The 14,117-nt window shown below is 34.1% G+C and overlaps 1 protein-coding gene across 1 annotated transcript; it reads right to left on the reverse strand.

The window, feature by feature from the left end:
* Window positions 1–4,166: 4,166 nt before the first annotated feature.
* On the reverse strand, window positions 4,167–13,463 carry LOC125664470 (uncharacterized). Its single transcript, XM_056150897.1, has 6 exons — window positions 13,379–13,463; window positions 13,076–13,137; window positions 11,991–12,125; window positions 11,540–11,780; window positions 5,162–5,193; window positions 4,167–4,933 (listed from the first exon to the last, which is right to left on the reverse strand). Exons 4-6 carry the CDS (start codon window positions 11,620–11,622, stop codon window positions 4,296–4,298), a joined length of 753 nt encoding a protein of 250 aa, XP_056006872.1. The 5' UTR covers window positions 11,623–11,780; window positions 11,991–12,125; window positions 13,076–13,137; window positions 13,379–13,463; the 3' UTR covers window positions 4,167–4,295.
* Between the last annotated feature and the right edge of the window lie 654 nt (window positions 13,464–14,117).

The following is a 14,117-nucleotide window of genomic DNA, read 5'->3' on the forward strand; positions in this document are numbered from 1 at the left end:
ATAATCAAGGTAAATTGTCAAGATCACTAGTTTGTAGATCCCACCTCAATGTGTGTCCAGGGGTCCGTGTTTGTCCAACTATCTATTTTGTATTGCTTGCGGGAGTTATCAGATTGATCACTGTTCGTTATCTTCACCTTGCATCAAAACACCCTTTTATCATTTCTGAAAATTTCATTTCTTGGTCAGTACCGGTTCTACAGTTATATCAGATTCATGTTCAAGGACAAGATCATGGGAGTCACTTGACCGTGATATCAATTTGTAGATCCCATCATCCTTTTGTCATTTCTGAAAATCACACCTTTCTATCAGAACTAGTTCTTAAGTAATACCAAGTTGATGTCCTACGGTCAAGGTCAAGATTACTGGAGTCACTTGACCCCGATACTAGTTTGTAGGTCCTGTCATTATCTTACCATTTCTGAACATCCAACGTCCTATTCGTTCCGCTTCTAAAGTTGTACCAGCTTTTATGTTCATTGTCAGAGGTCAAGGTTGCTGTAGTCACTTGACCTCAAACTAAATTGTAGGACCCGTCATTTCCTTCTAACAGAAGCGCTAACTTCATGAGCAATTTCCTGCAAACCATCGACTGATATTGTAAGATGCTAAGGATTAAGTATATATGGTGCAGGGTAACCAAACCTGTGGGTGTGGGTGTTGCATCATTGGCGAGATTTTGGAGTCGGGGGTAGAACTACAAATCGAAGCTCCGAGTTGGATGGACCTACACTCCATACCAGAATTGTTCAGAGATCCCTCAAGGTGTTTTTACTTACAATCTCAGAGTATGTAATCGAAAGGTCATTTAATTTACGCTTGTTCTTATCACACTATCTATTTTGTATTGCTTATAGGAGTTATGAGATTTATCACTGTTCGTTATCTTCACCTTACATACTACATGCTACAGGATACAGACGTCGGGATGATGTTTAGCATCGATGATGAGTATTGTTCATATAAAGCTCACAAATCGCTGAATCTGATAGCAAAGTCTAACACAGAATAAGATATATTTTGAAAAAGATTTATCTGTTTATGAATAGTACATTGAATTATCTTAAGTTTCAAATACTATAAAGACAAGTATAAAGGGGTCATTAATTAGGGTTTGTCTTTATTTCAATGTGTAAAACAACAGATAATCAAACAAGCGAACGAACCTCTATATGTAAACAAATAACAAAACAAACAAACCGAAATGTGTAAAACAACAATTAACCAAAGATATAAAACTCGAAATGTGTAAATTAACAGATAACCAAACAAACAAACAAACCGAAATATGTAAAACAAGAAAGAACCAAACAAACAAACAAAATGTGTAAACCAACAGATATTCAAACAAACAAACCAAAATATGTCAAACAACAGATAACCAAACAAACAAACCGAAATGGGTAAAACGACAACTAGCCAAACAAAAAGCCGAAATGTGTAAACCAACACAAAGCCAAACAAACAAACCGATATGTGTAAAAACACAGAAAATCAAGAAAACAAAGAAACGGAAATGTGTAAAACAACAGATAACAAAAACAAAAAAAACAAAAACAAAAACGAAATGTGTAAACCAACAGAAAATCAAACAAACAAACAAGCCAAAATATGTTAAAACAACAGATAACCAAACAAAGAAACCAAAATGTGTAAAACAAAAGATAATGAAACAAGCGAACGAACCAATATATGTAAAACAAACCCAAATGTTTAAAACAAACCAAAATGTGTAAAACAAACCAAATTTTTAAAACAAACCAACGTGTGTAAAACAAGCCAAAATGTGAATGAATAAAAAACAAACGATCAAAGAAAAAAAAAACCGAAATGTATAAAACAAACCAAATTGTGTAAAACTGTTTTGGAAATAAGTTCATGTCAAAGATTTAGATTAAAGGGTCATATATAATCTCTATACTGTATTTTTTGTTGTTGTTATTTTACCCGAGTCCCTATTATTGCGAAATGACTCATGGACGTCAAATCGCGAGAAAATGAACTTGCGAGTGCTCTGTAGATCCGGTGTTTTTAGCGATATCAAAATAAAAGCGAGAAATATTTTTTGCAAGTGATGTTTCTCGCAAAATTACGCAATAATAATTCCCCGCGTATATTTAGGAATTTACAGTACAGTTTAATATTTCTAAAGTCCTAATACGAGTAGCAGTATCAATATGCTGTATCTCTGCAATAACACATATTGCATGGAATCATATAAGGATGCACATTTAAAAGTAGTATTCAGTTGTAACATGATGAGGTCGGCACAAAAGTACAACGTCCTGAGATGAAGCACATCAACCAAATAAGCAATCGAAAACACTTCCTTAGTTTAGTGTTGTTACTTATGAGATTAATCACAGTTCGCTATATTCACCTTTCATCCCAATGTTGAACAGATTCAAATATCTTCCTTGTTAAATTCTTCATTTATCCAAATCAATATTACTTCAAAGATCGACATACGGGTTTCTTTTTTTTTCTATAAATTTATATGACATTAGTTATCTTAGGGAAACATACATTAACATAATCAAAATTCAAATTCCTTTATACATCATATATACGATTATAGTGATTGCTTGAATATTCTTCAACGTTCTTCTCGAGAATACTTCACTCATATGGAGACGTCACCACTGCCGGTGAAGGGCTTCAAACTTTACGTCTATGCTCAGTGCTTATGGCCATTGTGCAGGGAGGGGTCTTTATCGTGCCACATCTACTGTGACAGGGGACTTCAGTTTTTGCGGTCTCATCCAAAGGACCGTCCCATTTGGTTGCCTCTTAGGGCAAGCAAGGGGACACTCAGGATCTATTTTAACCCGGATCCCCACAGGATTGATTATGATGGCGTGAAATGTTAAACAGCAAAATGTTATATGAAGTAAATCTGGGACAATAATAAAACAAACGTCTGAAAGGAAGTATTTTGAATACATCAATAAAAAACAGGATTAAAATGAAGCGTTATCCTAACTTTTCCTGAGTGTTCCTATATCGTGTGAATTTCTATGGCATTCAGGAAATCGGCAATATACCATATGTGATCTTTTAATGAAATGTTAAAGATTTTATAAGCAACAATTAATCTAGATATTACTCATTGATGATCAAAGTTCTAAACACACATACCTTCAAATGCCCCCCCCCCCCCCCACACACACACACAAATATAGTCAAACGTTCTACGTGAGAAATAATCACCAGGGTTTGGCCTCCAACACGACATTTAGATCTGTTCACAACGTTTCATCTAATAGCGATGCAAATTTTCATTTATATCTTGATTCTATATAACGCAGTAAATTCACAATAAAACACACCACATCTACATGCATTACCTATTTGAATCTTTTGTTGAAAATTCATATCAATGACAAACTATCAAGACAACTTCCTGAAAAACGAGGTGGTTTCAGCTTCTTCCTCTTTAAATTTCGAGATATGTGTAGCACTATTTCATTACCACCTGCATATTGTGTTTATGGCTTTCAAATGATTCAATACGCGAGAGTATGTTCAGTATGTTCTGTGTATAAACAATTTTCAAATTAAAGCAAACTGATGGCAAATATGTCACATGGGGATTAACAGTCTTGTTTAAAGTCAGCATCTCGCACATCCTATGGTCGTTAAATGATCTTATTTGCAAATACAAGTTATCACTAGGTCAAATGCTGTCTGACATGATTTATACCTCCGGGTACACTGTTCCTTACATAATAGTTTTGACTACGGATAACTCCGTTTACCTAATCAAGACATAGGAATCACAGTCAAGAGGAGCTGCTTATTTACATCTGGTATATCAGGGGGATGTTCCCCTTCTTTGATTTTTGTATTCCTTGTAGAATTTTGAGAGTGATTACTATTCGTTATTTTCATTGATTTCAGTGCAGAGTTGTTCTTTATTACCATGGAAGGTCATATAAATATATACAGCAAACTGGATGCAATCCAAATACCAGGGCATTTCATGCACTTTGGTTCTTTGACTGGAAACCAAAGCGTCTAGCTAATTAATCCTCAATTGTATTTATCATTGACAGTAATTACCACATAGGTGTTTCAAGCAGTACTAGCAAACCGTGTCTTGTTTATGTGTTTAAACAAGTTCATATTTGATGCTTTGCATAATTTTTGATTTTCTGTTAGAAAACATTTTGGAATATCTTTATTATTATACATGGCTTGAAAAACATAAACAAACAAAAAATGGATGTTCCCTTGCAAGCTTACTTGTTTCCTCCACAGAATCCATCAGATGGAAACTTTGATTTTATATTTCAGCATTCATCATTTATATCACAGATATTGACGAGACTGTATGGTCTCTCCTCTTCGTTGATTGTTTTTCCAGAGCATCCTGTCGTCATTGAATATTCTTCATTTGCAGCACCCTTGTTCAACTCTACAAGTCCATTTTCAGAAGTAAAGTCAGTAAGACTGCCAATGGATTTCTTGTTTTGTCTGCGCCAGGTAAAATTGACTCCAGATATTCTGTTCAAGATTTTTAATCTTCCCTTTCTTTTTTTCGCTGCATCACCAATAATACCAGATGATTTCAATGATGCGTACTCTTCCTGTGAACTACATGCTCCTTCACGTCTCGGCCATCCATTCATGTTTGAATCGGCACTCTGTCTTTTCTTTAACTGAAGGGTGCTGTACTGACCATCATCCTCATCCTCATATTTACTGTAAATGTTTTGTGACATTTGAGTTTCTCTGTCGCGGATGTTGCTTCCGTTTCCACAACACGGAGAAAGACGTGAGTTTACCCATGAGTTGCTGCAGTTATATTGGAATGAGTTGCGAATTTCGTCGTAAACGTCAACATCATCATTGGAACCACACATCTCGCCTATGGGCTGTCCGTCAGGTTCCACTTCAATGTTATTTCCAGCGATAGCAGTTCCACCTCCTAGACAGAATATCAATGACTTTTAAATACTTCCGAAAGTTATTCTAATATAAAATGTCTCAATCAATGTTTCAATTAAAGTGCATTAATATTAGATTCCATGGAATAAAATATCTCATACTTACTTACATATCTATCTATACTGATACATTTCTATTACAGGAGAATGACGCAATCATCATTGTAATTGATAATAAGATTATTCTGCAAAATATTCTAATGTATTACCTAAGTAAGGATATTGTGAAGTAGATTTGCACCTGAAATGTAAAACATAGGTGTTTTATCAAACGGATTTAAAGAACAAAATCAACAAAACAACATACACAGTATTTTATGGTATATCTACCCCTCTGGTGAGTCCAGGGGTCTGTGTTTGACCAACTCTCTATTTTGTATTGATTTTAGGAGTTATGAGATTGATCACTGTTCGTTGTCTTCACCTTTCATTTAGTGCCTATAGTTGTACCACCCCAAAACCATACGAAAATTAAAACAAGAGGCCCTTGGGCCTAGAATCGCTCTTCTGACACATTGTAGAACAGGCAAAAATTCTCACTAACCAAGATTCATCGATTAACAAAGTTTGATGATGTTAAGCTAAATTGTACCTGAAAATTTAAATGTAACTGTCCAAAAGTAGGTCACGGTGACCTACTTTTGGTCGACACACCGAAGACTCAAGATGCATCAACTGACAAGTCAAATAGTATTCAAATATAGCCGTCAAATTTCAAAAGAAGGCCACAGTGACATACTTTTTGGTCGACACACTCCAACGATTCAAGATGCATCAACTGACAAAGTTTGATGATTGAAGTCAAATAGTATCTGAAATATTCAGATATAAACGTCAAATTCCAAAAGTAGGTCACAGTGACCTCCTTTTTGGTCGACACACTCTGAAGACTCAAGACCCATCAACTGACAAAGTTTGATGATTGTTAGGCAAATAGTATCTGAAATATTCAAATATGGCCGTCAAAATCCAAAAATACGTCACTGTGACCTACTTTTTAGTCAACACACTCTGACGACTCAACATGCATCAACTGACAAAGTTTGATAATTGTAAGTGAAAAAGTATCTGAAATATGAAAATATATCCGTCAAATTCCAAAAGTAGGTCACGGTGACCTACATTTTGGTCAACAAACTATGAAGACTCTAGATGCATCAACTGACGAAGTTTGATGATCCTAGCTTTCATAGTGTCCAAAATATGCATCTAAAATTGAAAATGTGAAATTTGAATGTCTGCAAAATTCAAAAGTAGGTCACTGTGACCTACTTTTTTTATAAATATGTTTTGAAGCCTCTAGACGCATGAACTTACAAGGTTTGATGATTCTAAACATCTCGGTATTTGAAATAACAACCTAAAATGTATTCACAAATGATTAGCCATAACATTCAAAAAGTAGTGGCATACTTTTCACATGACGCAGTTCAAGGTCTCATGATCCATCAACTGACAACTTTTGATGATCATAGGCTCAAAAATGTCCAAGATATGCATCAAAATCCATTTAATAATAATTACCTGCGAAATTCAAAATGTAGGTCACCATGATAGTATGTCCTAAGATGCATCAACTGACAAAATTTGATGATCCTAGTCCTTATACTAAACAAAATATCAAAGTCTTAACAAAACAAAATTTGAAGTGACCTTGAGACCGCACCCTTTACCCCAGGATCATGCCTTGAACTTTTTTTTTTATCTACAACCTATCTTGATCTTTATGCATAAGTTTGGTGATAATTTGCCCAGTGGTTCTTGAGAAGAAGAGTTTTCTAGCAACCGCTACTTTTGTTTGCATTTTCCTAATTATCTTCCCTTGTTAAAAGGTCACAACCCTAATTTTAATACAAATGAAGGCCCTTGGGACAAAGATATTCTGTGACAAACTTGACAATAATTGGCCAAGGGGTTCTTCGGATATAGCCCTTTTCCAAAAAGCTGACGCACACCGCCCGTCAGACATATGGCCATATGATTAGCTCTTTGAGCCTTCGGCTCAAAAGAGCTAAAAACGGAAATAAAAAAGTTAAATTTGCAATTATTTCTTTCGAAATATTAATTCAAAGAAGAAAAACAACGTCAAAATCTGCACTATGGATGTGAAAATCTATACCTCTCAGGATCGATAAGTAATTTTCTTCTCAAATAGAAAGCAATGAATTCACATGCATCGTATTTGTAGCAGTTAAGAGAAGCTGTCAGTAACCATTGAGAATTTTCTTTAGAAAAGTGGAAAGTGCAAAAATCACAAATCTGAATGAAACTCTCACACTTTTGTGTATGGTGATAATCAATGTTAAAAAAGTGAAAATTATTGGAACCATGCATCGTGTTTCCATGGCAACGGACCGTACCCACAGTTAAATCATGAGATGTTGAGTTTTTAATCTTTTCACAAATATTTCTAATAAAACAATTTCCCAGTAATGTACAGTGAATAGAAATTCAAGAAAGCACTTAGATTATTGTACTTTTGATTGAAAAAATGTGTATTTTCTTGCTTATTCTTAAAAATAAGTCATAAATTAAGGTAAAAAAGAGCATTTATGACTTCTTTTCAGACACTATTGTCTCTGAAACGCAGTAGGGCTGGCATTAATTCTACATGCCGTTTTTAAGACAGTTATTTATACTACCAATATAGTAAATAAAAACAGTTAAACAATTTACCCTTTTTTGTAAAACCTCTCAAAACTCTACACTAGGGCCTACTATTTTACACAATTATTACCCCCCTTGATGTGAACTCTCTAGAATTAAAGGAAGAAATGAATGAATATCACTTTGCAGACAACATAACAAATTCTGGATGGTCAGTAAGGAATTCATTTAACAGGAAACTTGAAAGGTGGTGTAGAGATTAGCCTATTTTTCTGTAAATTAAATTTGATTTGTTAGTTAATAGTAGAGTTAGAATCCATTTAATCATTCCAAATTCATACAAACTGTCCCGATGACAGATAGATCTAGTAAATTAATAGTAAACACCGGTAAATAAGATTCCAAGTATGTCTAGTGTAGAACACTTGTTTCTCTTTAAAAAAAAACCAAAGAATATCTAAATCATTTTCTACACTCAATCAGTATCAATGCTGACGTCACACTTTCACCTCATATTGCGTCATACTCAACATGCATTGTGACGCACTTTTTGTGTATTCAAAGTATTTCATTCTCACTGAAATAATTTATCTTCTATCAAATGGTCAATGTAATTTCTATTATAATGCAATTCATATTTCAAAATATTGTATATGTAACGATGTGGAAGGGGGAAGGGGGGGGGGGTATTTTGTTGGTAGATCCTCTAACAAATATCCCATCCCTATATCATTACGCTATGGGTATAGCACACACGTTTTCCAATTACAAATTCTGTAATTCATGTACTTTAGACCACATCCATATTTTAAATGTAATAAAACAATACACTTCATAGAGATTTCGATATAGAAATACTTGAGGCCTACTTATTTCAACAGCTTACATGTAGCCTATGTATCAAAAAATCAATTTCTCTATTTTCAGTGAGTATTTGTTTTCGATATCATAATCAATGTTTCCTAAATTATACTCTTAAAACCAGGCATGTAGAACCAGGATGGCGGTGGGGAGGGGAAGGTGTCCTATTTTTGATAAGTTAATTTTTTATTTGTTTTTGCTTACCCCCCCCCCCCCAAGATTTTGCATTCGAAGTTAGGGTATGATAACACTATTTAGGTTTCAATTCTTATAGCCATGCATTTGGGGTGGAGTTTTGTTTTTTTTTTTTCTTTTCTTTTTTGATTGCTTGTCAATAATTATTCGAAATTCCTCTGCGTTTTTTAAATTTCTTTTTATCCCGAACATCCCCTCCAGCTGCCCCCCCCCCCCTGGAAAATTATAGGCCTAATATGTGTCAGAAACTCTCAAATTTAGACCAATGACTGTAAATGTGTTAATAACTTATTCATCTTCCGAAGACCTCTAATGTCGGCTTCAAATGAATTTATAAAACCGGGAAACGATATACATCCTAGATATCATGTTACGAAGATTACACAATTTGATTTCAAATCTGCTGCCTAATATGATATATTTGCATCTGGTAATAATTGTTTAATAAACATGTGAATAGCAAGTGAACTTTTTATATTTGGTTAAATTAACACATCAATTCAGTGTCCGGGGGCCGTGTTTGACCAACTATCTATTTAATTGCTTACGGGATTTAGGAGAATGATCACTGTTCGATGTTTGTTATCTTCACCTTTCATTTTCCTTTGGGGTACCTCAGTAACTAAGTATTGTCTCAGAGTTATCTCTCTTGGATTTATAAATAGGATTACCAGACGCACAGATTTTTCATACAGAATATACTAAACCCAAAAATTTTCAAGTTTTTCATGACTGTTTACTAGTCTGTAAATTATGTATAATGAATAATGAATTATGATAGGGTATAACCTAATAAATTGGGGGGTGTATCACAAATCGTCTGTTTAACATCGTATTGACAGTGTAAATATTGCAGCCGAGGCGGATCATGAATTTTTAGAAAGTGGATTCAACTTTTGTATTGAAAATTATGATTTTTTTTTTTTACCTCAGATTCATTCAGGATTAATTGTTCAAAGAAATAAACACAGTCTTAGATGAACCTTCATGGATGTGCGCTACTATATCTGCTGTTACCTACATGTTTTATTTTTTGTCGGTCCACTGCCGAAAGAAACCGACGCGGAACATTCAAATTCTTAAATATCATACATTCTATAAATATTTTATCTAAACCTGTATATTGTTTCCAAATTGTCTATTTGGTTTGGTTTAAAGCGTGCATACTAGCCTAAATCAAACACGTGGTTTTGAATCATGTGCGTGTACATAGGGATATATGCATCTTTACGTATGGCGCTAGGCCTACGTAACGTCAAATCTTTGTGACGGTATTTCTTTGTTCTCTTGAATATGCCATAAGGACCTTTTGTCATGGGCGCAATCATATATAAACTTTAATATATATAAACCACAGCAATATGTGATTTTAAAAAAAATACACAGGTTCGTTAGTAGATAAAGATATATACAAGTTTAAATTAAATCCAAATGCAGTTTAAGTCAACTGATTAAATATGAAGGTCATTGGTTAATGTATGTGACCTTGAGATTGTAGGACAAGGTCATTTACAAGGTTCAATAGAATTTAGCATGTCATTAGAAAGTAATTGATGCACCCAGAAGGCAAATGTTCTTGACCTAAATTAGATCATTAGCCTAGTAATTAGATAGATTTTCGAAAATGTAGCTGAACATGAAAAAAAATGGGTGTTTTTGGTAAGGTCAGTAACAAAAAACTAAAAGTTGTTTAACTGATATTATTTTTTTGAATAAAAATCTAACATTTGTTATTTCTTTCTATATGAAAGACCTTGCATGATTGTGTTGCGTTTTTGAAAAAAGATAGTTAAAAAATCTATTGTTTTATTGAATTTTTGACTGTATACAATGCACGGTATGTTGGTTGCCATGGAAACCATTTTTTGCTGAGATATTTAAATTTCTTATTTAAACAAAATTTTATATAAGCCTTTTCCATTTACCTTAAACTAAAAAAATATGCATCTTATTATCTTAATTATATTTATTTTGGACTTTAAAGAGGTATATTTCACTGTTTTTTCAAGGACTGTGTCCTTGTTACCATGGTAACAACAAAGTGATCAATAACTCTGTGTTATTTGAGTTTAAGTGACTCACACATGCGTTTTGAATGATTTTATCAATAACGCTGCATAAAATTATAGAATTTTTCAATAATTTTTTTTTGTTGCACTTTCCAAAAAATTCTCCATGATTACTGACAGCTTCTCTTAACTACATTAGATCCATTAGTAAAGCATATACAAAGCAAATCTATCTTTATTTCAGACGTTGTCTTACCCAACACAATATTTTAAACGAAAAGGTGAAGATAACGAACAGGGATTAACCTCATAACTCTAATAAGGAATTCAAAATAGAGAGTTGGGCAAACACGGACCCCTGGATATACAAGAGGTGGGATGAGGTACCAAAGAGGAGTGAATCGGCACATATAAACATAATTCATAGTAACTTGCCAACATTGAAAATAAAAAGTTCCAAATATTATGTTGTACAACACAAATCATTTCATAACTCCGACCACAGATCAGGCAAGACTTCGCACTGAACTTAAGGATATCACTAAGGGCAGGAAAAGAAACTAAATAGGATTCCCCTAGTAACGGCGAGTATGGAAATCCACTGACAAAACATTATTTTAATAAGTTGTGTAAGCTTGTGTGAAAATACGATATCACATTATGATTATTGCAAGAGCAGGAAAGTTGAAAATTCGAAATTCGAAATTAATTTTGGGTGCGAAATTAACCAGTCGAACAAATATGTTTATTTCTCAACTGCAAAAACATTAATATTCAGATTTTCTTTTTTGCTGCATGATTTGTCAACATAACATTTGCATTAAAATTCTACTTTACAAGCATATGAATATGAAACCATGCTAGGAAATAAGTTCCTCATCAAGGGGGTTTCCTTGTTATACAACTACAACATACCAGCCCAGTTTCCTCGTGTAGATGAGAAGACCAGCAATGAAAGTTGTGCCTAAGAATCCAACGAGAGCAAGGCAGACCAACATCCAAATCTGATTTTCATGATGCTCCCTGAAAACGGGATTCCCCCTTTCCTGCGTTAATATTAATTTCGTGGATTCTGAATGTATCGCTGAGCTTTCTTGATATGGTATAGTAGTTTTGCCTTGGGTTGGTTTCTTGGAATTCGTGTTGCCACTGACATCTAGATTAAACAAAAGGAAACATACACACCAACAAACATGTTTTGTAAATTCATTTTCTGGAAAGGAAAATATTTCAATATTTTTGCATATCTTAGGAAAGTATTTTTTTTTTCAGTTAAGACACAGTGGAACATATTGAAATAAATAACATGACAATGAATTAAAGCGGCAGGTTTCAAGTTTTAGTTTGAATAACAAGCTTTCATTACTAGAATGATCTTGGCATCCCGTAACTGGATCACATGCGGATACTTCACAACTGCAGCTGCTCCGGCAAAGATAGCCATAATAACCTCTAATGCATTCTTCTTTACAATTCACTCCATAGCTGCCCAATCGACACTCTAAATCGGGATATATATATATATATATATATATATATATATATATATATATATATAATTACTTTTCGGAATGATCCGTAAAAATATAGGTAACAAGATAAAAAAAGATATACGATCTAGTTTGCCAATAAAATTTATCATTGGGAGTCAAATGTTGTCTCATGTGTTTAATACTGATTGTTAGACTGTTTTGGTATACTGATTTTAACTAAGGATAACTCCATTTACATGATAAAGATAGATGACTCACAACAGGTATGACCGGTTGACAGGTGGTGGTTACTCCTCCTAGGCACCTGATCCCACATCTAGTGTTTCCAGGTATCCATGTTTGTCTATCTATTTTGTATTGCTTATGGGAGTTATGAGATTGATCACTGTTCGTTATATTCACTTTTCATTGATCACTGTTCGTTATCTTCGCATTTCATACACGAAGACGTTTAGTAAATCTTAAGTGCTTTCATTTCCACGTTTAGTAACATAACGACGTTACGTCACAAACATCGGAGCGTTAAATTTAAATAAATCCAGACATTTTTAAATATTGACTCAAAGTTCCCGACACGGCCTCATATGCTGTATGTATAAACCTGTAGTCATCTATCTTCAATAAAACAATTAAGTACGAAGCAGATATAGGTGACTCTGTGGCGTATATGATTTCGAGTTCACCGAGATACATCGCATCGAAATATGAATAAATACTCTCATTGCTAGTAGGTCAAACTTCGCCGATTTCTCTTGATATCGAATTGAAGGCCACAGCAAGAGATTGCTTATTCTCATGTAGAAGGTTTTGAATAATTCTGTTGTATATTTTAAAATCGATTACTCTAACAGACTGTTTACTAAATCTTTTATTCCCAAAATTGTTCAGTACGAATAGGAGAATTACAGAACTTTTATTCGTGTACTTGTAATAGAGAGAAAAAAAACAAATAACTTACCTACACAGCGGTTGACACTGTCGTTGAAATGGGTATTGTAACCACACTTCTTAAGCGATTCGCTGAAAATTGTATAATTCTATATCAGTACAATGCAATAAATAGTATACATATGTTCCAAACTACTTGAAGATAGATGTGGAATCTAAATGAAATTACGGATAAAAGACCAAATGCGAACATGTAGATCAAGAAATCCCCTCCAGAAACTTTGTTTTCCGAAATTATCAATTCTAAAACGCTTGGAAACGTCTCGATAGCTTGAAGAATTCAGAGGATGTCTAACTATACGTATATATTTACCTATTATTATAACCAATATCCGAGGACACTCCATTAACCCCTGACAAAGCTGCGGTAAATATCAGCTGAATTACAAGACGTCCATCCATTCTGAGAGTTCATTTATGAAATGAAACAAGTAAATTCCTACAATTGACACTTGATATTATAGGGAAATGCATTTGAGTATGCTCCAGAATTAGGGAATTTGGAATGATTATGAGCACATATTGTTTCGTGATTGGTTTCAATAGGGTGAGTTTTCACATGTACATGTATGCATATTGCCTAATGTGCTTTGAAAAATTAATGTAGGTTAGGGCTACATGAGAATGGTGGGATGCTTACCATACTCCTATTAGGCACAAGATCCCATCTCTGGTGTGTCCAAGGGTCCGTGTTTGCTCTGGTGGGTCCAGAGGTCCGTGTTTGTCTGCTTCCACCTCTGGTGTGTTCAAGGGTCCATGTTTGTCCAACTCTCTATTTTGCATTGTTTATAAAAGTTATGAGATTAATCACTGTTCGTTATATTAACTTTTCAATTAACCTTTCTTAACCGTTTATTCTTTAAGGGATTTGTGCAAATGATCATTGTTCGTTACCCTCACCTTTTATGCAGCATGGAGTATATGTGAATGTTAAAATTGTTGCATATCATCGATTACCGCAGCCTGTAATAGAAAAAGCTTTAATTAATACACTGAACGTTCGATATCATAAATGTTAAATAATTAATGTAGAATCCTAGTCAAAAGCAAAT

This window comes from Ostrea edulis, chromosome 1 (assembly GCF_947568905.1).
Source record: "Ostrea edulis chromosome 1, xbOstEdul1.1, whole genome shotgun sequence".
In the NCBI taxonomy this organism is placed as follows: Eukaryota; Metazoa; Mollusca; class Bivalvia; order Ostreida; family Ostreidae; genus Ostrea; species Ostrea edulis.